Raw genomic sequence first — 27,040 nt, forward strand, 5'->3', positions numbered from 1 at the left:
GGACAAAGGATTTAAAAACATGGACTGATTTACCATGCATGTACCTGTGAATAAGCTGGCACACCGTGCTGGGCGTACAGGTCGAGCACTTTCTCTGCTCCACCCTCTTTGATCAGGTGAGTGGCGTATAGGGCAACGTACTTGTGCAGGATCTTAAAATTCTGTTGAAGAATGGAAAGGCAGATACTCTGTGAAAATGATGGCAAGTTTTGTCTCCACACTAACACGTCTGGAGTGGCAGAACAGATGAACTGGCACCTGTTTTGAGGCTGTGTCAATACATTTCTCCCACTGTCCTCTCTCAGCATACATGTCCAGGGCAGCCACCACATCTACTCCAACCAACTGATTGAAAAATAAAGGAAAACTGTTAGGACAAATCAAGATTTAATAATTAATAAAGATATTAATAAATAACTAAAACTATTACAAATAATATAGAAATGTAAAAATATGCATAAATATATCATATATTATCATTAATAAAATGCTACCAAAACTAATAATTGTTAATTATAATAATGACTATTATTATTTGTTGTAATTATTATTATTAATAATAATAATAATACTGACTTAAAAAATAAAGGAAAGTAATTAGAACAGATTAAGTTTTAAAATAAAATGTCAATTTTATTCAAACAGAAATTTTGTTAATTATAATAGTAATATTTAGTAGTATTATTATTAACATTAATAATAAAAACACATGCCTCTCGTGGCTTATTGCTTCAAATCTATAATCAAAAATTTCTTCTCATTCATACACAATATTATAGTATATGATATAGCACCTCCTTGAATGGCTTTGTTTTATTATGTACATGTACATTTAACTAGTTTCCTCATTAACATTCTATCTTTCTTTTCAATAAAAAGCCCTGACCTGCATCATTCAGCACCAGTAAATGTAACTAAACTGCCAGTAAATCAGTGCAATGAGAGGCAAGCGCTCACATCAATTTGGTGACTCACATCTGTTATTCTAAATTAAATCAAGCCAATCGTCTCCATTTTTCTCCCCTCACAACAATAACTGAAAACAATGAAGTACCGGAGCGGAGGAGTTGCAGTCTTGCATTCTTTAACCTCAACTTCCATTGCTAGGAAATAGATTTAAAATGTTCAGACGTAAACAGGATTCTGACAGCTAGCAGTTCCCTGACATTTTGAGCCACGCTGCTCATGTGGGCGACATGAGTTCGATTAACAATCCTGTTCCCTCTCGCTCTCCCAAGGAGGTCTGCGATACCTGGAAAAAGCTATCCGGTAGCATTCTCATTTATCTCAATGGCAAGTAGCAACTATTCTGAGCTGTAAGTCAATTCCATGCTTTAATGAGCTCTCAAAAAAATAAAAAAATAAATTCAGTCTTTGGCAAACCAATATAACGATGTATTCATGTTTTATATTATTTTATATCTACATTTGATGCTACTTCATATGCTTTTTGCCTCCATTCTGGTGTAGTTCCAGCATCTACCAGAAGGCTAACTGGCCCATGCTAAACAACCAATACTTGACCCTTTGTTCTCTCCCCATCATTTAAAGTCCTGTATTTAATATATCTATCAATAAAAGTGGCAAAAAGACAGATTTATAAAGAACTTACAGAGTCAACTTTGCCTTGATTTTTCAAGTGATCTTTGTAGCGTTTGTCCACATATTCCTCTAGCCTGTGAAGAGAGGAAAGGTCATTAAAACTCATTAAAGGCAAACTCTTATAAAGAATGACATCACAGTATTCTCAATAAGGCGTAAATATCAATTCTATACCACCAGTTGATCTTTAAGAATAGCCTCATGCAGCAATCGGAAAGCATTTAGACTTGATTCCTAAACCTATTTTTCCGTGCCTAAATAAAAGACAGTCAGAGATAAACTGCGAAGGCCATCTGCACGTCTCTGGCCTTGTGCTGTCGTGCACTTCATTTGTTGCACTGAGTGATTTTTCTGACAGCGAGAGAGTGATTTCACTGCCTCCCTCTCACATTGTTGGCTGTAGCGTTGTTAGGGGCGACCAGTCTGCTAAGGGCTCACCTTGGATCGAGCTCCTTGGCCACTCTTTTGGCTTTGTTCCATTCTTCTCCCTCAATGAATGCATCTATGGCGTTCTTAATGAGGTCCAGGTTGAGGTAGAGCTCAGCAGCCTGAAAAAAAAAAACAACACATTTTGTACCTCAATAGGTCCATGGCTCAAGGACGCCGAAGAATAGACTAAGTCTGTGAGCTTTTGTGTCATATACACTAAATATATACTCACACACATGGGCACACTAGCACATTCAAATCACCATTTTCTTTAAATTTCTCTTAATTAAAAAAAAGGTAGTATTTTTGGCTTTTTTTGTATTTCTAAATGTCTAAAAATCTTTGAGGAAAATAAAAAACCAAATGTCAATGCTGAGTTTCATGTAATGAGTGTGCTTCAATACCTGACAAATAAATAAAACAAACATACCTCGCTGTACTTTCTGAGCTGAATCAGCCGCGGCCCGACAACCTGACTGACGTCCACAGCCTTGTCATGGGATAAAAATTTGATGGCCAATTCTGCTGCCTAAAGGACATGAAAAGATGAGAAAACCTCAGTAAAACTGTAGATGCAACTAAAGTCAAGCTCTCAAGGAGCTTAAAAACATACTTACAGCAGGTAAGTGAAAGTTAATATGCAATTAATTTTGAAAGGACTGCACTTAATGAACAGACATTTCGTGGAAATTGAGTACAGCTCTCTAATGGATGACACATTCAACAGTCGGGGCAATTGAAAATTTGTAGTTGATCTAGGTTAAAAGATCAATGTTTGATTCATTTTTTATAGTTCAGCTTCTTGGCTGAAGCTTCAATAGAAGCATTTTTTTTTTCAAGACATTCAAGCTAAATAATAAACCTAAACACTCAACACAACCTGACTTCAATGCCAAAAATGATCAATCAGTAAAAAGGGATGCAGATGAAACCGCAATGTCTAGTCTTAAATTCACAGGGTAATTGAAACATCTGTGAACCTTTCAAGAAGGCAGAGACAGCTTTGTCAAAATAACCAAAGCTTTTATAATATTTTCGCTTTTTAATGTATTTGAAGAGCAGAGAAGAGTGTCTGAGTCTAAGTCATTTGTTGTCGAGTCATAGCCAGTATTGTGTGTAATGCATTGCCAAGTAATTAATAATTTAATAATTTCTTCCTTTGAAAAATGTAAGTAATGGATTACTCTGAATTTGTCCTTAATTTAATAATAGGTACTTCTGATATAATTGCATTAAATACTGTACAGACTATAGAACAATTCTATATAAAACAATAGAGGATTTAACATCAAAATAAAATGTATGTTTTTAAAGTAATACTTTGGTCAGTTGAAGAATAATTTGTGAAATTTAATATTATTTATTTGAAAGAATTACAAGAGCAGTTTCATGTCTATTGCTTGTATTGTTCAACTGGTCAGGTTGATATGGGATTTAGAAAGTAATTAGTAATAAGTAATCCAATACTTTTTAGAGAGAGTATTGCATTACAGCAACGATATGCAAATATATATAAATAAATGATATTTTAATACATTTTATTTATATTAATTAATTGTGATCAATTGTGTCTTTTGTAGTTTGTAATTTATTGTTGTTGGCTCTATTCCAAGTTTTTTTGTTTGAACTTTTCAACAATTTTTTTAAAAATAATAATATACAAAATAGTATCATTAGTAAAAAATAATAATACTAATACAATTTTTCTCAAAATAATAAAAAACTAATGTCTTACTGTAAGATGCAGTCACATTAGTGACATTTTTGGTGCAGGCAAAAATCGTCAATAGAGTAGTGATGTATTAAAGCAAGCAACGCTCACACAAAAGTCACTGTCAAACTAAGCTGCTTTCTATTAGTCAACACAGCAAATTTGAATGTCTATCTGAACCCGATTCCTATTGAAATTAAAATTCCTTTAATCATACTTGCTGGCACATTCATAAAATAAGGGATTTTTCTATAGAATGATTGAGAAAATTACAACACAATGACTATTTAATAAAAAGCATGAAGTCAGAGGTCTTTACGAAGTTAGATTATATGGTGACTGCTGCCAGGTGGCTCTGAGTCTGGACTTCACCTTCATCCAACACTTCATCAGCAAGTCCATGTTAGATGAGTCCTTAACTTTCAGATAGCAGTCCACGGCTCTGGTATACTCTCCCGTCTGTTCCCACTCCTGAGCCTGTTCAACCATACCCTCCACACCCCTGTAAACACACACATATACACTTATTTCTCCTAGACTGGTTAGACATTGTCATTTGTTTGTCATTTCCTACTTTCCTTCCATCTCTATTAATGCCATAGTACTCATGAGAAGAAAAACACTTTTTCTTATTCTGGAAAAGCAATAAGTACTACCATTTTATTACAGTTTTTCTCGATTGCTTAAACACTATAACCAGGCTTTTTAACAAAAATTTCAAAACCATAATGCCATTTATCAAAAAGCACACCCATTTCCCTAAACTATAATTCCCTGTTTTGACACATGAGTCAGATTTGTTGAACTGTCACTGCAAAACTCTACACACAAATCCCTTCATTTCTCATTGCCTAGACCATGTTGTCATGTATAACGCACTAGCATTCAATATTGTTCACTCAAGTCAGCACAGCTTAGCACACAATTACCCAGGTGGAAACACTAAGAGTCAAAATTGAACACACATCAATCAGATCTTTCAATAGATAGATAAAAGGGCCCAAATCAGTTTATTGAGTTTTGGAACAATGGATCCAGAAAGACATGAAGGAAGAGATCGAGGAGGGATAAGGAGGAGGAGGAGGACGAAGGGCAAGGGCAAGAAGACAAGCAGTCTCAGATGAAATTCAAGCCACTCTAGTTGCCTATGTCTTTGTCAATGGTATGACTATGAGGGAGGCTGGACTACAAGTAAGGCCAAATTTGAGTCGCTTTACCGTCACCTCGAGAACCTTCAGGGAGGTGTGGTGGCAAACAAAATTCTATCACTGAATAAAAGACAAACATTTCCTATAGTCTTTGATGAGTGTGTATTTTCTTGCAAGAAAAGGCCAGCAGTCGTACAGTCACATAGAGTAGCACAGAGTGTGACAGTGAAGTGAGGGCATCCTTTCTCCTTTATAGTCTTGACTCCCAGAATGTTATCTTTCTAGGCAAATGATGGTATTTCAACCATATGTGGAACATTCTTAGACGTGTTCATCATATTGTCTCCTTGAGTGGAGGCCCTCATGTCACGACCAACACTCTTTACCATTCCAATACAATTCCATATTAGAATAAGGTTTGTGTGTGCTCTTTTACTGTCATATGATGGTCACACACATCTTACTGTAAGTAAATATACAATTTTTAGAAGAGAAAAAAAAGGAAGTAAAACAGGGAAATTTTTTTTTGTTTTGTTGTGTGTGTGTTGTACTGTGTAGTACATGAATGAATAAAAATGTGCCAATGTATCCATTGGTTGTGTCTTTTGTGTTCATCATGTGAAAATGTTTGAGATGGGGGGACATAACTTAACATAACATAACAAGCAACATACACTCACCTAAAGGATTATTAGGAACACCTGTTCAATTTCTCATTAATGCAATTATCTAATCAACCAATCACATGGCAGTTGCTTCAATGCATTTAGGGGTGTGGTCCTGGTCAAGACAATCTTCTGAACTCCAAACTGAATGTCAGAATGGGAAAGAAAGGTGATTTAAGCAATTTTGAGCGTGGCATGGTTGTTGGTGCCAGACGGGCCGGTCTGAGTATTTCACAATCTGCTCAGTTACTGGGATTTTCACGCACAACCATTTCTAGGGTTTACAAAGAATGGTGTGAAAAGGGAAAAACATTCAGTATGCGGCAGTCCTGTGGGCGAAAATGCCTTGTTGATGCTAGAGGTCAGAGGAGAATGGGCCGACTGATTATAGCTGATAGAAGAGCAACTTTGACTGAAATAACCACTCGTTACAACCGAGGTATGCAGCAAAGCATTTGTGAAGCCACAACACGCACAACCTTGAGGCGGATGGGCTACAACAGCAGAAGACCCCACCGGGTACCACTCATCTCCACTACAAATAGGAAAAAGAGGCTACAATTTGCACGAGGTCACCAAAATTGGGGAGATTTCCCCCTTCCATATGTAAAGCGCTTTGAGGTCTCAGAAAAAGCATTATATTAATGTAACGAATTATTATTATTATTATTATTATGCCTTGTTACCACTGTGCAGGCTGGTGGTGGTGGTGTAATGGTGTGGGGGATGTTTTCTTGGCACACTTTAGGCCCCTTAGTGCCAATTGGGCATTGTTTAAATGACACGGCCTACCTGAGCATTGTTTCTGACCATGTCCATCCCTTTATGACCTCCATGTACCCATCCTCTGATGGCTACTTCCAGCAGGATAATGCACCATGTCACAAAGCTTGAATCATTTCAAATTGGTTTCTTGAACATGACAATGAGTTCACTGCACTAAAATGGCCCCCACAGTCACCAGATCTCAACCCAATAGAGCATCTTTGGGATGTGGTGGAACGGGAGAGTTCCCTGGATGTGCATCCCACAAATCTCCATCAACTGCAAGATGCTATCCTATCAATATGGGCCAACATTTCTAAAGAATGCTTTCAGCACCTTGCTGAATCAATGCCACGTAGAATTAAGGCAGTTCTGAAGGCGAAAGGGGGTCAAACACAGTATTAGTATGGTGTTCCTAATAATCCTTTAGGTGAGTGTAACTTACCAGTTTTGGAAATGTTGTTTTGAATTTATTGCACCAGTGTGTTAGACTATGTTGTAGTGTGTGTGATTTTGAGGGCTTGTGTGTCCTGTCTGAGGGCAAAGTTTGTTTTTTCAGCAAGAGGGAATGGTTTTGAGTGTAGAGCTTCATTTTGACCTGAAAATAGGATGTTTGGGGAATTGGGTGAGACGTTATGGATTTGTGTTTACAGTTTTGAGAATACGAGGCATAGTTTCAAGAAATGTGTTTAAGCAATCGAGAAAAACTGTAGTCCTGGCTAAATAGTGTGCTGATTATTTTACTACTAGACCCTCTTTATCATGCGGCTCTCAGGTTCATTACAAATGCTGGCAATCAGACACATCACTGCATCTTATACAATATGGTAAATTGGCCGTCACTTAAATCGCGCAGGATGCGACATTGGCATATTTTTATTTATAAAGTGATTTTAGGTATCTTGCCGTCTTATATTTATTTAAAATTTGTTCGTACTCAAAGTATATATCAATTAAGATCTAGTGATGTACTGCTTTTTAAGGTACCAAGAATGAGGACAGAAGCAGGAAAGAGGGGTCTGGTCTTACTATGGTCCTTCGTCCTGGAATGAACTCCAGTCTAGACTTAAGATTGGTGCACTAATTTCCTTAGCTGCTTTTAAAAAAAGAATATATGATATGCAGACGGACAAGTGCAATTGTTTTAATTAATGGTGGGTGGATATTGACTTCTAGCCCTTATTTCGTTTGTTTATATATTATAACCTCATTGCATCTTCACATGCAAATATTTTGTATATTTTGTGTAAATCTGCTTTGTTTTTTAGATTGTAATTTATTGTCTTGCAACCTATGATTGAACGTGCTATACAGGACTCCCTTGTAAAAGAGACTGTGTCTCAATGGGACTTTTCCTGTTTAAATAAAGGTTATATACTATGAGTGTTTTGAATAAAGACTTGAAACCCCTATTTATGAAAGGTCTCCAGACTTCTGTGAGATGACATGGAGGTTATTGACCATGAAAGCTACATGAAAAACGTTCAGCTTTAAAAAAAAAAAATCTAGCAGCATGTTTTGTGTGCATTAATGTTTAGAAATGAAAACTGCCGGGAATGAATGGAATTTCACGGTTGTGAAGGCTAGCACTCAACCAGTATCACTTTCTGCCTCATACTACATAAGGTTTCGTCAGAATGGACAGGGGCAAAAGAAACCAACATGGCTGAAACGACACCTAAAGAGACACACGTCCTATACCTCTGCCTTTGGAAAGAGAAAAACACATTTGGGATCATAAAGTGACCAACTGAGTCAACACAACATGGCAAGAAAGTTCAGACTCTTGATTGAAAATAGGTTAATGATACAAGAAGCCTATATTAATGCTGAGTGGGCCTTGAACTGACTATGCAAAATGTTTCTCCTTTTCTTCCCAGGGAAGACAGTGAAGAAGCCTTTGATGTTTTCCCACAAGTCATTAAAAATAGGAAAATTATCAGTGGAGACGGATTTGCTGCGCGTTAATGAGCTGCTCATTATGGATTTAATTTAGGATAAAAAGCTGCCATGTTCTAATAAAGGAGGGAAGCCAAGCAACGAAAAGAGGATCTGAATGTAGTTCAGAGCTGCAAGCTTTTCCTCACAACTGCAGAGCCCTAGTTTCTGGAGGACAACAAACAAGGGAGGATTTTCTGGAACAGCGAATGAGACGCAAATGAAAGTAAGGCAGAAAGAAAAGAAACAGACAGTAGAGGAGTTAAAAGAGAGTTCTTTTACCAGTTGCCCTCACTCTCATATTCCTTTTGAAGGACGCTCAGCTTGCTGGGCAAATAGTCTTTACAGATCCGCATTGCATCAGTCCACATCCCAGCATCCTGGAAAAGGAAAATATGATTCTTCAAAGCCTGAACTTAATATTAATATTCTCATTCTTAGAAGAAATCTTACATTTGTTTTGTTTTTATAATAACTATTTATTAAAATTGTGATCAATTTTGTCTTCTGTAATTCTAAAGTTACATTTATTACATTTATTGTTGTTGGCTTTATTCCTGTGAAGTTGGAATAATTTTGGTTACATTTTTCTTTTTTAATTACAATTTAACATGTTATTTCAGTGCAATTAATCCTATAAAAAACAAATGTCTTTATCATTCTTGCTGATACGCTGCTCATAACAAAAGGGATTTTTATATCTTTTTTTCTATCAAACAAATAAATAAAACAATAAATAATGTAGTAAGAAAATATCTCACAGACCTTTTAGAATTTTACAACCAGATAAAATATCATGAAAATGAATGATAAAACATCACCTGAAATAAACATGATATTTGACAGAAATAAAAAACTAAATCAGGGAGAGTAAATGACATTTTTGGGTGAATTATCTGTTTAACCTTTTTTTTTTTTTACATTTTGGTAACTTCAGAAAGTAGCTACCCTGATTTTTTCTTTAAAAATGTTTAGAAAGTTTAGATCTCTTTGTGCTTTGTGAGGATGTTGACTGCAATATGGGTATCTATAAAAGGCATCAAATCCATGATGTTCTACAATGAATAACACTTTTGTTTTGTTGTCTAAGTAGTACAGATTGTGTTTTAAGAATTGGGAACTCTTACTTTGTAGTATTTAATAGCCAGTTCAGGCCTTTGTGCCCTAAGCAGGAAGGCCTCAGCTTTTTGGAATTCCTTCTGGTCAAAACAGAACTTGGCCTGGCTCACTAGAATGTCTGCCACACTTTCCGGATCATGAGCCTCTGCCACTCTCTGGGCGTTACTCCAGTCCTTGTTATGGACGTGCCTGCAATAGAAATAGACACAGTCATCCTTATTTCAAACCTAATTTTTTTGAAATTCAACAATACAATTTATATACAATGGCCACATAATAAATTATGAAGTAGTTGGATTAAAGACATTGAGACTATTGTGCAAAACCAATGAAATAATTGAACAAAGTTTAGTAAAATATGCACATTCTTTGTTGCACTTGGATATATATGGATATATCTTTTATAAATGTAATTTCTAAGTAAATTGCAATGAAATACATGCACCTATTGCCTTTTTATTTACTGCAAAGCTCAGTTAAGACTTTTTGTCTTGTTTTCCAGTACAAAAATATCTTAAAATCATCGAAACAAGATAAAATAACTTGCATAATAGGTTCAAATGACACAAAAAGGAATTTTCAGAGAATACGCCTCAGTAAATTTTTCTTTCTCCATTGGGAAATGTATTTTTTAAGCATAAGCTTCACAAAATATTGTTATATTTGTTTACAAGAACAAAAAGTGGTTGGCCACATATATAATATATACATATTATAATAGTATTATATTATTGTTTAAGGATGTTTAGATATTTGAATTGGAAAACAACACAAATATGATTTCTTGGAGTCATCAGATCATCTTTATTTCACTGAAGTGACAATATTCTTGTGCCACAGTAGCAGTGCCAGCTCACAACTCCTGCATGAGATCTACGAATCAAACACTCTCAATCCCAGCAACACCTGCTTCCAGTCACTCATTGCTTGTAATGTGAGAGAGTGCAGGAAATCTAACAGTAATCTATGCAGACAAAAAGTTCTGAAGCGATGCAATCCACCCTATTGAGTGTGAAAGCTCACTCACATTAGCACAGCCTCCTTGGGTTTCCCAGCTTTGATGAACTCAGTCTCAGCCTCATTGAATTTGCCCTTAAAAGTAAAAAATTACAATTAATATAATGTGCACCATGCGATCATTAATAACTAGAATAATAAACTCTGGGTCTGGGTATTAATAATAAGAATAAAAACTTGGTGTGGGCCTGTCTTAGAGTAAGTGTAGAGTAATATGTCATAATAACAAATTTTAATACAGCAATATTTTCAGTCAATTACACTTTATTACAGGCAGGTGGGAAATTAACTTTTAAATGTTTTGCCCACTAGCTACATTGCCTGGTGAATGTCAATATTTTTTACCATCCATTTATTTTATAAAATTATATTGTTATATAAAATATTATTTTATTTATAATTATTATATGTATTTACATTTATTAAATAAATTTAAGTAGGCCTGTATAAAATAGCTACTTTCACATTCAAACCAAATCAGACATCTTTATCTTCAAAAACTGAACCAAGTGGAAAAATCCCAGTTTAATTTGCATTCACAATCCCTGACCTCGAAAATGGACTCGAGTCTCATTTTGGTTGTTTCTATCTATTTTACAATCACACCCACATTTCTCCGGAGCCGTGGGCCTTAACAGTGTAGAAAAGGGGAATCATTTCTCCCCAGTCAGTAATACCTGGTCCTCAAGGAACATGGCATTTTTTAGATGGATATCAGGAATCTTCTGTTTCATGGAGAGTCGGGCCAACTCAAAGGCAAAGTCAAATGAGCTAAAGAAGATAAAGAGCGTTTCGTTAAATAGTAAATAGATACCAGTTTTACTATAATGCATTGGTTAATAGTAATCTGTATGTACCAATTATACCTGAAGAGAATTAAAGGACAGAAAAACACTATTAAGTCCTATCATTAGGTCTTGACTTAGCAGAGACTTACTTATTATCAGCTGCAAAGTCAATGGCGGTTTCCAGAAAGCCAAATTTGTTGAGCAGTTTAACGGCTGCCTCTCCTCCAAGACCTTTTGCCCACAGGTAGGCCACTTGCTTATGAGCACTCGCTCCTCCATGGGTCTTTGCTATCTGTGGCAAAGACATGAAGAAGAACTTACAATGTTTGAATTTCTCTACATTCTACATGCTATCAACTCAAACATCATATAAGACCATTTAGTGTGCACACACACCCGATAAGCTTCCTCCCACATATCATTGACTCTATACATGTTTACTGCGGCTTTCCAGTCCTGACCCTCAAGGAGGTGATACTCCGCTTCCTGAAACCTGGATTCAGCCTCTAGCTCCTGTGATAAACACAACAACCGTGACCACGTGGAGGACTTAGTGAGCCATGAACAAGACTAAACTGCACCGAAACACAAATATTTGAGTGTTTTGTAACCATGTGAATTGGAAGAATAAAAGAATGGCCCAAATGTTAACATGAACCTTGGCCAGGTGAATGTGCGTTTCCTGAAGAAGGTCTTTGTGATGAACGGCGACTAAACGGATCATGTCATCATACATCTTGTTCTTCTTGTACATAGTGATGGCCAAGTCCGGTTCATCTACTGTGGTAAAAATCCTATAGACAGAGAGGTAAAAAAAGAATCTTTAGACAGTGAACACATTTCAAATATGTAAAAATGCACACATGAAATATCCTACATTTCAGTCTCTTAATTCAGAAAATAAAGCTTTTGTCAATCAAACATTAATAAATATATTAATTAATATAAAACATAGTGGTCAGATAAAGAAAAAAAAGGCAGTGTGTGTGTGTGTGATTACCTTTCAGCTTCTTTGTACTTTCCCTCTTTCTCTAACTCTTGTGCTCTGCTGATATAAAGGGCAGACACATCCTCTTGTGTCATGCACTTCACAGCAAGCTGAGTTGGAGATGGACAGAGAGAAAAAAAGAGAGGAGAACAAAATGATACATAATAATTCAAATGTAAATGGATCGTGATTAGGGATAATTTAAATGTAAATTGTCCATGATTTGAATTAAGAAAAAAAGCTAAATGCAGTTGTGTTCTCAGCTTCCATCCATCAGATTTATAATTACCACTACACTGATTTATTAGCATGTTGCTATGCCATTGTTAGAGTGTTCCTGGTGGTTGCTAGGCAGTTGCTTATTGGCCAAAGTCAAAAAAAATGTTTATATATGTTTCGATTCTCACATTCAATGTTAATCTATAGAATTTTCTCAGATGTTTAATAGCAGACAAAAATACTGGCACTAAAATATACAGCTATTATTAATTAATGCACAATTTGCAGAAGGGCACAATGTGACACTTACCTTATGAGCTTGCTCCCATCGCCCAATTTGAGTGTACATATCTATAGCATCTTTAGTATGATCACCCTTCACAAATAGACGTTCTGCCACCTGTAGCTCAGAGAAATAATGAGTCAATAAATCAGCAAATCTTTGTCCAAAACGTTTTTGTTTTGTTTTCCTTACCCTAATTCACTATGGTAAGCCTATAACTGCGTATATACATCACTCGCCCATGCATGTCTCGTCATATCCATAAATAGAGAAAAGTTTCTCCAGTTAGGTTGACATGGAGCAACTAAATCTCCAACCTTCAGGGAACCACCCATTTAAAAAATGGCAAACAGAGTCTGCTGGCAAACAGAAAATGCGACAGAGCTCGTAATAAAACGAGAATCAACATTTGCTTGGCTTTTTTGGAGATGGTGAGAACTGAGGGATTTGAAAAAAAATTCTAAATGTGATGTGGTAATGGATTTTTATTACTTAACGGGTGAGAAAGGTATTTTATTGAACAGATAAATTGTCATATGTAGTTCATTGTAAAGCATTGTCTATTATGAAAGGTCATTTCTTTATGGTTGCTGTAGCGCTGGAATTTATTTTCAAGGAAGTACCATGTCTATTAATGGGTATAGCTACAGTAACATCATCAGCTAGTCAGCTTGAAATCCTTTCCATCTAAACTGGTTATATCTCTTAAGCCTCGTAGTGAATGTTTAATGAGCAGTAGAATAACCATATTCATCCGCACACTCACACAGAGCCGAAGCACAACCAAAAAAAATGTTCTTCCGCAAAATGCATGTAGTTTTGTTTTTCAACCGCTAGAGGGCCAAAAGTTACATAGTGTACCTTTAATATTCAATAGCTGAAATGTGCTTTTTTTCACCTCAAACTCCTGGACAGAAGCATAGTGCTGGGCAATCTTCAGGTAATATTTGGCAGTAGTCTTGTCCTCCTGTAGCTCCAGTATGTGCAATGCTTTCTTCCACTGGCGTGCTGCGATTGCTGCCTCTATGGCCTTGGTGGAACGTCTTTATCAGGGAAAGAAACATCAGTTATATAAGGACAAACAAAATGGCGCCTGCCATGGTTAGGGGCGGGTAGCCCTAATAAATGACACCACAATAATAATAAAAATGTGGACACAGCAAAATTATAATTTTTTATTAAAATTACGATTTTTTTTTAAAGAAGTCTCTTATGCTCATTAAGGCAGCATTTATTTGACCAAAAATACAATACATATTATTACAATTTAAATAATTTTATAGACCGTTTTTTATTTAATATATTTTAAAATGTATTTAAAAATCCTGTGATGGAAAAGCAGAATTTTCAGAAGTCATTACTCCAGTCTTCAGGGTCACATGATCCTAAGGAAATTGTTCATTTTTTTATATTATCAGTTGAAAACAGTTGTGCTTAATATTTTGTGGAAATCGTGAAGCATATTTTCAGGATTCTTTGATAAATAGAAAGCTCAAAAGGCTGTACTTGTCAGTAGGCTATTAATATTTGTCTTGCTGCATCAAAAAAATGTAACAAAAGTATTTAACATATGGTTTCACTTCTTACAAAAACATATTAAACTGCACATTTGTGACAACATATCTGAGCAAAAGTGGTTGCATAGTAATCTGTATGTATGCAAAAAAAAAAAAAAAAAAAAAAAAACAACGTGAGCCACTGTACGTGCATTGTGCATTTTTCTTAAATTAATAAATAATAATAATGAACTAAAATGCACATTTTAAGGAGAACAAAGGAAAGTCCAAAAGAGGAGAAAATCTGACTGCACAGAGTTTGTTTCATGCATGCACCAGTCACTCTGTACCTTGCATCAATGACTAATGAGAAAAATAATACATTTTCTGTCCTTCCAATACTTTGAAGTTTGGGGAAAGTGCTATTCTGAGACAGTGGTGCAGGTGTTCATTGCTAAGTCTGGTGCGGTATTTGGTTTAATAATGTTCATTATGGAGAATGCTGACTCACAGCAGTATGTGGAACCAAACATGGTCAGGACGTGTAGTGCCATTTTGTTTAGAACAGGGAAATCAGCGTCAGGCACCATCTTTCCCCAAAACCACATGTTCTTGCAGTTCAATCAACTCCATTTGTAGTAATGCATGATTTACCAATCTGAAGATCTGTTTGGCTTCTTCTGAAAACTCACAGTTGTCCTACAAGTACAAAATCATCAAAGCGAGTCTTAAAGTTGTTCATCAGCTTCTGCATGAAAACAGCATGGTAGGTCATATCTTTCTCTCCCTGGGTTTGCCCCAAAGGTTTGGGGAAGTGGACAATTTCACCTTGGAGATCTTGAAAATCTCTAATTTCTTCTGGAAAGCCCGGACTGATGTTATCAAATCACATACTGTGTTCTGTCCCTGCAGCTAAAGTTGAGCTCATTAGGATTTGATGTATTGTCTGCCAAAACTGCAGCTGTTTGCATCTTCTCTACATCTTCCAAAAACTGAGTTGCCTTGTCACTCTTTTGCTGTGATCTCCTCCCGAATGGCCCAAAAGCGCTCCAAAGCCCTGCTTTTGCTGTGCCATCTGACATTGTTGTGCAGTGCTAAGTCATCATAGTTGGCAATGACCTCTGTCAGAAAGCCTCTTAGCAGACGATGCTGAGGGACAATGATGCTCTCAAAAAGTTTATCCGTTTCATCATTGTTGTCATGACCTCAGCATACTCTCTGCACAGATTGGCACAAAAATTTGCACAGACTGGTGTATAATGTAGTGGTAAGATATCAGGTCAGTGTGGTCCTCTTTCAAAAGTGCAACCAGTCCCCTACCTCTTCCCATCATGGATGGAGCTCCATCTGTGGTGACAGAGACCACCGACTTAAAGGGATAGTTATACATCGTCAAGGGTATCTTGACTCTTTTGGTGTAAAAAAGATTTTAAATGTGGATATTTTCTTACACAAACGCATCGTTTCACTTCAGAAGGCCTTTATTAAGGCCATAAATCAAGGTCTCACCAACTTCATTAATACATTCTTTTACCATCTCTGTCTGTAAATGGCTTTTTGTGTTTTGAGCACAAGCACTCCATTGCTTGCTCTTGGGCTCTGGACAAACACTTTAGTGGACTTCTCATATTGGGCTTTGAGCTGGTTCTTTTTCTCGTTCTCAGCACTGTGTTTTAAGGATACGTTTGCTCGAAATGACTGTGTTTTGTGTCACAGTGGCGCTACACATTGGCACTTTTGATGAGCGCTACGGACTCGGAGCACATAAGGCACATTGGTTTTGAACTTGTCGCGGGGAGAATGAATGCGTACTTTTCTGTCCACTCGTCTTTGAAAAGGCAATATTTGCTATCAACTTTTCTTTTCTTTGAACGAGCCATAATCACATTCGCAAAGTCTATATCTGATATTGATGGACGTTCGGTTTCTGTGTGTCTGTCCGATGCTTGCTCACAGCTGCAACATTGTCTTTCACGTGCAAAGATATTTATATATAATGATGCGTTTGGATGAGACGTGTATCCCTTCATGAGAACAATTTGCATAAACGCATGAAGTTGAATAGGACGCAGAACTCGTCATGATATCCATTTGCAGAAACTGACGCAATTGGATCGGACACGGTTTCTTTACTGATAGAGAGCGAGAGGCTGCGCTGGCATGTGATCATGTTTGAAAGCTGACTAAAATTATATTATAGACTTTAATCCTTTTTGGTCAGTATTGGCCCTTTTCTGGGTCTGGAAACGGCCCGCGGTCCGCCATTTGTATATGACTGCTCTAGAAACTCACCCAGCTTCTATGTAATGGTTGATAGCAGCATCCAGTTGTTTCTGTTGCACTAGGTAGTCACCCCACACTTCCTCCAGCTTTACAACTTCTGCAGGAAAGGCAATACGAGCCAGATCCACCGCTGTGGAAGCACAGTGCAATCAGCAGATGTCAATGAAGGCAATGAATCTATTAGCTCTAATGCTTTGTATTACAACCATTGACTTCTTGTTCCAATTGTAATGTAACACCCTATTCTGATTGTTTTTACCACCTATGCTCACCTTTCTTAAAAGCATTTCCCTTGCGGTAGCACTCCAGGGCTCTCTGATTATTTCTTGTCCTTTCAAACAGGTCGCCTGCCTGTTGAGTTCAATAATAATTAGAATTAGAATTAGAACAGTTTTCCTGTGGAACAATACCATGTCAGTTACTTGGGCGAGTGGATCTGCTACTCAAATGAAAGTTATGAATGCAAGGACCTTAACAGCAGCCATTTTGTCAAGCCACATACCGCTGCAGGTAATACTCACCCTCTCATAGAACTCTCCTTTGATGAGTGCAGCAGTGATGCGGCTGATGATGTCTTGGCTTGATAAGAGCTCATCTCTGCTTATGGCCAGCCAAGCAGCTTTGGCAGGAAGTCCCGCTTTCAGGTAGAGGTTAACAGCACCAGTGAAGTCTCCTTCATTCTCCTTCACCTCACCGGCTTTCTCATTCTGATTGGTCTCCATTAGGTAAGAATAGTAACTGCGTCTCAAATTGTCCAACTCTGGGTGGCCCTTTATGGGATAAACATTTCATATTAGTAAAATGCAGATTTTTCAGCATCATAGACAGCTGCTAAATGCACACAATAAACTGCAACTAACCACATAATTGGGCATACTTAAGATAGCAGCATACAAAGGCTTATCAATTTTTATAAGGGATGAGAAAACTCTTCCCATATCATGGGAACATGGATAAGTTATGGGACATGCCCTCAATCTAATATCCATAATATTAAAATAAACATGGTTTGTGTTGTCTATAATATGTTTAGTGCTGTTAATTATTGACTGCTTACGGCATGAAACCATCAACATTCAAGAGACATTAAGAATCCAGGCAATAATTTTGTATATAGTTGGCCATGTGAAGTTCATGATAATATTCATAAATTGAAATGTTTGATTTTAAGGACATTTTGTTTACTTTTGAACAATAAACAATTATGTTTCTGTGTTGGATCACCACTTGAGTTCTAATGCCCAGTGTATCTGGGCAAAACCTATTGAGAGCCCCTGTTTTAAGCTAAATAAAAAGACCAAAAACTGTTGACTAGACATTATGAAAATTATGTTAAAAACAGATACCTTCGCCTCTGCCACTGCAATACATTCATCCCACATGTGGAGCTCCTGGTACATTTCCATCACTTCATCCACTGCATTCTGAAGGGTTACAGAAATATTACTCGGCAATCGAGAAATAACTCTGCTGCTCCCACGTATGAACTGTCCAAAGCCATTTAACTCAATTGGTAAATAGATAAAGAATGAAAAATGATTTTTAAAACTGCAATTTAAAAGTTGAATTTCAAAATTAATTAATAATTTTAATGTTTTTAATTTATATTTATTTAATTTAAAAAAAATTTTTTTTTTAATAATTTTATTGTTACATTTAACATTTAATTATTTTTAACCATGAATTGAATACGTTTATTTGATCGTTTTAATTTTTTTTTTTTTATTAATATAAAGTGTTGAATTTAATACTATGGTAAATGCATTAAGTCACACTCCTAGTTGCAGATATTAGAAGCAGATATGTTCCTTACCTGTTCCATGTAATACATCTCTGCAAGTTTAAAGTTCTTATCCAGCATGGCCAGCCGAGCTTTCACCTGGTAGTGGTCTGTCCCATCACCACCCTACAGGAGAGTACAGTAACATTGAATTTTTAAATGCATAAGTTCAACAACAGAAATGTACATTCTAGAAGTTTACAGACATAACTGGTTTGATACAATACATACATTTTCCTTTGAGACAGCATCTGCAATCTTGTTGGTCTCATTTAAGAATCGGGCTTTAGACACATCCCCAAGGGCTGCAAAACACCTGCAAAAAAAAACAATAGCACCTCAGATGAGAAAGAGCAAACAAATACAAACAACATCACATGGTGTATCATTTCACATTCGACCGCCAATGCTGCAATAAGTCATGGCATTTAGATTGGACAGCGCTTATCGGTCATGATCAGATGACCAAAAGTGAGATCAAGCAAACAGGCAGCAGGAAGAGCATCCAGGCAATTCCTTCATTTGCATTCTCCTTGACGGTCAGAGCACTTTTTCTCTGCATGCTTTATGCAGATGAGCCTATTCATAACAAACCAATCCTCTCTAATTTAAATTCCAGCTTCAAACACTCTTAAAAATGCTTATACAGTAAAAGGAAAACTCTAAACATGCTCACTGCCACCTAAAGCAACTGGAAGCCTTTTTAAGAGGACTTTTGGTGCCTAGATCTAAAGCTTTTATCCTCCCGCACAAGCTCAGGTGAACGTTTTTTGCCCTTTAGCACATTTTTCTTTAGGCAAAATATTATCTGAGACACATTTCAACATTTAAAGTGCAACACACAGAGCAGCTGTGCAAAATAGCAGCTTTCTTTAAAGTTCTTTTGCCGAATGCTTCTGGCATGTATTGTAACATTATTATTTTATTCCTGAGATCCATTTATAATTTACACCAAAAACATGACCACCTCTTCTCTGAACCGTGGAATTCAACAGCCTTTTTTTTTTGTCCCAAGTGAAATATGGTTTAACACTCCCAAAATAAAGTCTGAATTACCTTGTGACACGTTGTTGACATATACAAGATAGTTCTAAACAATACATTCTTAAAGGTTAGTTTCAATAAAATATATATTTTTAACTTATCGGGCAGGATATTTTAAGTACAGTGTGGCTGCAGTAAATACTATCATTTCAAATGATCAAGTAAAATTATATATTCATAATATGACCCCTTTAAGGCGAGACACTACAGGTGAATAGGGTAATATTTTTAACTAGCAGATATCACCATGAAACTTTCCCAGTTGATTACCTACATTAAGATGAGAAAAAAAAAAAATTAATATGCAAATTAGGCAATATCTAATTAAATATGGTGTATATATATCTAATAAAAGTTTGGTGTATATAGATGCTACTGAAGTGGAGATTTCGGACTTGGGAGTATGAGAGAAAAGTCATTTTGAGAAAACGGGCTTTAAAGATTTATCATCAGCCAATGAGATTGCGCATTCAGCCCTTTTACTCTCACGATTGGTTGCTGATAAAAAGGAAATGACCATATTTGGATCCGACAGCATTGTACAGGAGAGAGAGAGCTTCCTAATGGTGCATGTGATGACAGTGTGCAGACAGTGATCACGGAGCAGCATGTTGATTAAGAACGCCAACTTTTGTTGAATTTATGAGAAATCTACAGATGCAAACAGACAAAGTGTAGTAAAAGAAAGACCTAAATGTGTATTTCGGACTTTTTTTCACCACAAGTCTGAAAGAAGACATGTTATTGAAGACAAATATCCAAAAATCTAAAAATTGACCAGTAAAAAAAACACAATGTTTTTGCCTGCCGTGTCTCGCCTTAATAATAAATCTCTACTTTGTTGATTCAGTGTGTTTATATTTAATTTAGTTCTTCTGTAGTGCCAATTAAATGCTGCATTTTAAGAGCAAATAAAAATAAAAAATTCAAGGGTGCAAAAATAAATGCAGCAATGCTATAAATAGAACAAGAGAATTGTTAAGAAAGAAGTTTTGTGTTTACATAATCATGTGAATGGTATTTCTGTACTGCCAGTACAAGGGCTGGAATTCAAACAAACTACAATATTTATTAATTCTGTCACTGTTTCCTAGTTGTCAAGGTTAGACACATGATTCGGACAGCTATGCTGAAGTCATCGCAGCAGTAGCTGAGTCATAGAGGTGGGTGGACTGTCTTGCTTGTCTAACCTCTCAGCGATGTGGAGCTGTCGTGCCTCTAGGGAGAGTTTACTCAAAGTCTTCCACATGGCTTCTGTCTCTGCCGACATCTCCAGGGTCTCCAGGAATGCGGTTGCTCTGTGCGCACACAAATACAAGTCCAGCTATGAATTGAGGTCAAGTTCATGTTTTATTGCAGGTGGCTATGGTGTTTTGTTTTTACCTGTAATAGTCACCATCATCAATGGCTGTGCCAAATTCAATCAGCCCCTCATCTAGAGTGTAGGACACAGAGTTAACCCCTTCAGTCACAATGACTTCAGTTTTGCCATTGGATCTCTCCAGGTCTACAATGTCACCCTGTCACCAAAACAAAGTCACATGATTAAACTCACAGTCGACTCAAACAAGAAACTAAGACAATGAGGAGTGAATTCAATATTTCAGTCTTATTCAACTGCAGTTCATTATACCACTTTATTATTTTACTACTACTAATTATGGCTGAAATAATGAATCAAATAATGATAAAATGGTATAAAAAACAAAACAATGTTACACAACCATTGCACCATTCGGGTCAGTAAGATTTTTTTAAAGAAATTAATACTTTTTATTCAGTTAGAAGTGAATAAACGTGACAGTAAAAACATTAGTAATGTTACACAAATAAATCATGTTCTTTTGAACTTTCTATTTATTAAAGAATCCTGAAAAAGTCAATGTTTCCACAAAAATAATGAGCGCAACTGTTTTCAACAATGATAATAAGAATGTATCTTGAGCACCAAATCAGCATATTAGAATGATTTCTGAAGGAACGTGTGACACAGAATACTGGAGTAATGATGCAGAAATTCTTTCAATATATTACGATAGAAAACGGTTATTTTAAATTGTAATAATATTGCACAATGGCCCTCATTTATCATTCTTGCGTAGAAACGAGCGTATATATTGGCGTAAGATTATGCTTACACTCCTCTCATCGCCTGATTTATGAAGCTGTGCGTACCTTTGAAATCCAGGTGTACGCAATACCTGCCCTTGATAAATGCCGCGGCTGAAAACGATCGTCATTAGAATAACACGCCCCTATATATTCAAGTCTCCGCTTCCCCCACGCCCTCATTTTACGCCATGGACACACGGAAGACGGCAAAGAAGAGAAACTTCTTTGAGAAAGAGAAAGCGAAACAAGGGAAGTGGAAAGAAACAAAATTGATTTCTAGATTTTTATTATTAATGACGCTTATTGTTATTTAGAAGATGAATGTCGTTATTATTATTATTTGTATTATTATTATTATTATTATTATTTAAAAGAAGAAGAATGTCATTTTTATTATTTTGTCAGTCTGAATTATTTTTTTGGTCATTGAAAGCCTTTCATTACTAAACCCAGTCCGTGCACATCTGCCGGGCCTAACCCTGGCCTAACCATCGTTTCAAAGAATAGTACAATGGCGAGCGCGTCGAGTATAAACGCCTCGTCCGTTTGGGGAGGTGCGCGCGCAGTCTGCGGAGACTCGCGCTGCGGAGCCAGGCGAAAATATAAACTAGGCTTGAAACGTCAGGTAAAGCGCACAGGCTCACAACTTAAGGAATACATATGCCTACAATTCAAATGCTTTGGTAAAGTCACACAAATTAAACATTGAAGTCCATGTTGCACAAAAATAAACACTGAAGTTTATAATTACTTCTTGTTGTTTTTTTTACAGTGGGTCATAATATATCATATCTTTTAGTTTGTCAGTGCGTTTTGTGGTGTTGGGAATTGTTTTTCCGCGCATTCCCGCACTCAAAACGTGCGTACACCACCTCCTGAGCTGGCGTAGGATTTGAGCGTGCCGTACGCCAACGTCCATATTGATAAATCTCAAAGTCACCGTGGTTTTGGGTGTACGCCAGGTGTACGCTGGAAATTTGGTGTACGCACTTTTGATAAATGAGGGCCAATGTGTGCATGTGTCTGGGTGAACATGGACTTCTTTAAAAAAAAGCACACGAAATTTAAACATCCAATTTGTGTCTGAATTGCAATGGTGGAGCAATTCTGTGAGTTGTTTGCGTTGTTGCTGATTTGAATAGTTCCTTTAGTTAATCAGGTGCTTAACATAAACAGAGTGCAAATAAAATCACTATTCACTCTGAGTGATCTGTAGCTTCAGCTCACCTTGAGGGGAAACATTGTGACCCTCTCTGGGCTGTCGATGGTGTACCAAACACACAGGTTTCCTCTGTTCTGTGCCACAACTACATCACTAGCCGGTACCCACTGAACGTAAGGACAGAAACTCAACATGGTGCTCTTCATGCTTCTCTCGATGTCATACAGGTGGAGCTAACCAGGGAAAAAGAGACAGAAGTGACACATCGTTCTGATTTTATTAGCAATATTAGAGCTAAAATAATAATGTTCCCCACTTACCCTTAATTTCTTGTCCCTAAAAAGCAGTTTACGCCCCGTTTCATTCAGCTCCAGCCAGTCTATCTTGGAGTCGTGGCTTATAGTGCCCAGATTATACCCACCCACCAGGTCCACTGAGAAAAACAGGAAAAGAGAAGGATCATGGGAGATGAATGCACCAAATACCAGATGCAGATTCTTTTCTGTTGATCCAAGGTCAGAAATGAATAATTACAGTTAAAACTTTAAAAAAATAAGAGGCTTTTAGACAAAAAAACCCTGTAATAAGCAGAATTATAAAATTTTGAGATGCATTTACTGCCATGAATGTCACCATATACAAATACACAAAGACATGCTGCAAAAACGGAGGCATTGCCTTTCATACAGACCCCGTACATCCATGCCCTAACAAAAACAAATCAATGAGTCTTTCATAAATCACGTTGTGTGACGCTTCCCTGCATTTCTGGCTCTTTGTTCACAAATAACCATTCTGATGGGAAGCATCACTTATGAAGGGGGGCGGAGAGGGGAGAAAAGAGAGGAAAAACACTTTCCAATTTGCACTTTCTGAACAGGTTTTAAGCACATGGATCAGTGAGGGGAAAAAGCACTCCGCTGTCTGTCAGAGGAAAATAAATTGGATGAAAGTTGTTTCTCATTTTCACCACCTGAAGAAGAAACAAGGCAAGCAGGACAGAGGGAGCATGCCAGGACTTAATTAGCACAGGAAGTGGTCAGAGCCGTGGCAGATGTCTGGCGGTAGCCGGTGAATGAGAGGGCTGTGACGATGACACAGCAGGGTAACCGTCTAATTGAAAGGTACCGTCCGAACTGACTCAGCATCAACACACCTTCCTATTGTCCCATAAATGATCGTTTCTGTAGAATCAAATAACGGGTCATGTGGAATAGGCGTCCCATTTAGAGTGGAAACAGACGATTATGTAATCAATACCATCGATGACATCATTTCTTTTAGCTGACGATGACAATAGACTTAGACTGTCCTTTATGAGCTAATGCGACTATAATTCCGTATATTTGTGTGCATTTTTGAATTCACTCAATGGGCTAAATGTCTAAATCACTGAAACTGTCGGGAGCAATAAGAGCAGGAAGACTACGTGATTGGTCAAAACTTAAATAAAATGATGTCATCCCTAATTACCACCTGAAAAGCACTATATAAATAAATCTGAGTTGCATCTGAGTTCTTAAGTCTTAAATCATTCAAAAGTCATTTAACCGTATTCTCCTCAATGATAATGTGTTATTATCCTTCAGCTACTAAAATGATCATTTTTATTTTAGTAAATAATAAAGAGATCATACCCCTGGCAGAAGTAATGGGCAATAACTTACCAATGGCAATAGTTTTGATGTCAATCAGGTAGGCCAACTTTTTGTTGTTCTCCACTCCCCTCTGCCTCCTCTCATTCAGACGCACGCTGCAAACACAAACACACAAACCATGGATTGAACACTTCCTGTGGGTGCTGAGGGACCTGTCAGTGCTCCATCAAGAGGAACCAAGCACTGCAATCTGACAGCACCTGACAGGCTTTTTACATGAATGCTGATTTGTGATGACTAGGTCTGCTCACTAAGAGCCAGCTGTATGTATCAACAGCAATAGTGGGTTTCAGAGCAGAATGACAGGAGGAAAACTGGGAAATCTAAGGTAAATCCCTCCATCTAGTGGTCAGCTTTATACATGACTTTTGTTGGCAATGTAACCTTGCCTGATATCTGTTCAAAAATGTTGTTTGCTATAAAATTATGTTATACATTAAATGGTACAACAGGAAGTTGAGGCTTGTATCATACATAAAATTATATAATGTATATTTTAATAGGAAATACAATTGCAGAGGCAAATAAGGTTTTTACATTATTTTGATTAAGGATTACAAAACTAAAAGTAGTAAAAAAAAGTCAATCCTTTTTAATTTACTTTGCCTTTAAACAATAGCTTTTGCTTTCCAAAGTGTTATAATGGCAGACCTGATGAGGTGTGGGTTCATAAACTCTGTTCGAACAGATCCCAGGATTTCATTGCTTCCGTATTCCACCAGTGCCAGCTCTCCAGCATTGAAAATCATGCACACCTACCAGGAAATATAGCAATTTTCAATTAGCCAGCAGTGAGTTTAATTATATCATCTAGATCTGCATGACTCATTAAACCCAGTTGTTTTCCTTTGTACCATGCTCATAAACAACTGAAGCATCTTAATAACACACAATAACACCAAAAAAAGACTGTACCGTTTCATTTTCAAAGAAAAACTTTTCATTTCCCCCAGAGCCCTGCCACGCCACCTGAAATTGGAGAGTGGTGTTATTTAATGAAGTACATCATTGTTGTCACCAACTTTTGCTTTCCACTACATTACACAGAAAGAAGCAGACAGACTCCACAGCCAAGGCCCTTCACCGTTATCCTGTTTGTCACACTGAACTTTCTTCCAACTCCCATAAGAGCACTTTGGAAACTCAATTAAACATGGATTAACACAGTGAACCATTAAGCCCTTGAACTTTTAATTAGACATTTTAAACTTTTGTTCACCCAAAGAAGCTGTTGAGTCTGCTAAAATAAAATTAAAATGCCCAGAAATAGATTAATCCAGACAGTTTGATCTAAATAGAAGCATTTTCATTCTGACAAAACTACACAACAGAAATAAAGCACCCGTAATTAATCAAACAAGTCCAAACCAGACATCCTACCTCACTTAGTTTGTTGGACAACAGGTCTCCCAGCAGCAGTGTGTCAGAGGTGTGAGCCACAAGAAATCGATCCTTCCCCATGACTTTCACCTCATCTATCTCATAACCATACTGAGACTTCAGCACCACTCGTGTGCCAGAGGACAAATTCTTCACAATCACCTAGGAGGGTTTAAGAAACAAGGTTCTTTAGTTTGTAGGATGTAAACAAGATTAAAAACAACAGTCACTACTGAAATGAACGGAAACTGTGCACTTTAAATATCTAAAAGTAATGCTCACCTGACTTAGTCCTACATATGTCATCTCAAATTTGTTCTTGTAAATACTCCTGCGGAGACAGCAGTCAAACATCTCGACACCTCCACACAGTGTGCCCTGCAGTTTACAGAAGGTCATTTAATAACACATCACCTCCACAGCCCCTCAGTTGTCCCGAGTGGCAACATCTTTGACCCAATGGTTTTGCGATCCTGCTTATGTCTTACCAAATTATAAACATCGTGCAGACAAACTTATGAGCAGAACTGATTTGGGATATTTTCAGGATTAGTGCTTAAATATAAACATAAATAATGGGCCTAATTACTCTTTTCACTTAATGCATTTTTACTGATCAGATAGCCATCCGATTTGTTAAAAATGTTTAGTTTACACTTGCAAATGTGTGTTCACAAAACGAAAATAAATCCGATCTACAATTCCCACGCTATATGCAAATTCAATGTAAAAAACATCATCGAAAGCAAAAGATTATTTAGCATCAGCTTATTTCAACACCAAAGATGTGTCAGCACTGGTGAGGGAATATAGTGTTTATCGCTCACCACTTTTAATAAAAATTACTCTGTGCTAAGCTTTCATTCACGGTGTTACATTTCATTTGTGGCAGTTTGCGCATCTGCTTGCTAAAGAAGGATGCTCAACTGTTCCGTCACTTGTGGACCATATCTGTGGCGATGTGTTGCAACAGCGCTGTCATATTTGGCAACCAGGAGCTGGTATAACATGCACTCACATGCGCTTTTTTTACAATTTTAGGAGGAGTCAAATTTACACGTGGCTTCAACAACCAGATGCATTTACACTTGTCTAGTTTCGTCTGGATTGGAATGTCTCTCAAACCGCCTCCTGAAGTGGTGATCGAATTTAAATCTGTCTCGAAAGGGCATTTACATCTGTTCTTTTCAGGAGTGAATAGCTATCCGATCAGAGAAGATGCATGAACAGTTGTAAAAAGGCCTAAAGATTTTCTGAAAGACATTGAGGTTAGAGAAATCTTTAAGAAATTGGCCGTCCAGACTGACCACAGAAAGCCGAGAGCCGTCTTTCTTCCAGGATAGAGCTGTGATGGTGTACAGGTTTGGAATTTCTTTGGGAGAACCTTCATCCCAGGTACCTTTTCGAGGACTCCAATTGAAAACTCGCAATCTAAAGAAAAATTAGATGTCAA

The 27,040-nt window shown here is 37.1% G+C and overlaps 1 protein-coding gene across 2 annotated transcripts in view; it reads right to left on the reverse strand.

The window, feature by feature from the left end:
- Positions 1 to 27,040, reverse strand: part of ift172 (intraflagellar transport 172) — a 40,319-nt gene that overhangs the window by 10,370 nt on the left and 2,909 nt on the right. For both annotated transcript variants that reach the window (XM_084431466.1, XM_084431465.1), the window contains exons 9-40: positions 26,895 to 27,018; positions 25,870 to 25,965; positions 25,588 to 25,749; positions 25,123 to 25,176; positions 24,859 to 24,962; positions 24,217 to 24,302; positions 22,870 to 22,982; positions 22,615 to 22,782; positions 20,659 to 20,795; positions 20,466 to 20,573; positions 18,463 to 18,547; positions 18,265 to 18,357; positions 17,798 to 17,875; positions 16,973 to 17,221; positions 16,724 to 16,802; positions 16,461 to 16,581; positions 13,571 to 13,715; positions 12,700 to 12,789; positions 12,183 to 12,280; positions 11,841 to 11,976; positions 11,579 to 11,695; positions 11,332 to 11,474; positions 11,072 to 11,165; positions 10,405 to 10,469; positions 9,386 to 9,566; positions 8,541 to 8,638; positions 4,115 to 4,244; positions 2,462 to 2,560; positions 2,041 to 2,150; positions 1,613 to 1,676; positions 259 to 345; positions 45 to 161 (exon numbers count right to left, since the gene is read on the reverse strand). In XM_084431466.1, coding sequence (XP_084287592.1) covers positions 45 to 161; positions 259 to 345; positions 1,613 to 1,676; positions 2,041 to 2,150; positions 2,462 to 2,560; positions 4,115 to 4,244; positions 8,541 to 8,638; positions 9,386 to 9,566; positions 10,405 to 10,469; positions 11,072 to 11,165; positions 11,332 to 11,474; positions 11,579 to 11,695; positions 11,841 to 11,976; positions 12,183 to 12,280; positions 12,700 to 12,789; positions 13,571 to 13,715; positions 16,461 to 16,581; positions 16,724 to 16,802; positions 16,973 to 17,221; positions 17,798 to 17,875; positions 18,265 to 18,357; positions 18,463 to 18,547; positions 20,466 to 20,573; positions 20,659 to 20,795; positions 22,615 to 22,782; positions 22,870 to 22,982; positions 24,217 to 24,302; positions 24,859 to 24,962; positions 25,123 to 25,176; positions 25,588 to 25,749; positions 25,870 to 25,965; positions 26,895 to 27,018 — 3,631 coding nt within the window. The remainder of the gene's footprint in view (positions 1 to 44; positions 162 to 258; positions 346 to 1,612; positions 1,677 to 2,040; positions 2,151 to 2,461; positions 2,561 to 4,114; positions 4,245 to 8,540; positions 8,639 to 9,385; positions 9,567 to 10,404; positions 10,470 to 11,071; positions 11,166 to 11,331; positions 11,475 to 11,578; positions 11,696 to 11,840; positions 11,977 to 12,182; positions 12,281 to 12,699; positions 12,790 to 13,570; positions 13,716 to 16,460; positions 16,582 to 16,723; positions 16,803 to 16,972; positions 17,222 to 17,797; positions 17,876 to 18,264; positions 18,358 to 18,462; positions 18,548 to 20,465; positions 20,574 to 20,658; positions 20,796 to 22,614; positions 22,783 to 22,869; positions 22,983 to 24,216; positions 24,303 to 24,858; positions 24,963 to 25,122; positions 25,177 to 25,587; positions 25,750 to 25,869; positions 25,966 to 26,894; positions 27,019 to 27,040) is intronic.

Source organism: Rutilus rutilus, assembly GCF_951802725.1.
Source record: "Rutilus rutilus genome assembly, chromosome: 15".
NCBI lineage: Eukaryota > Metazoa > Chordata > Actinopteri > Cypriniformes > Leuciscidae > Rutilus > Rutilus rutilus.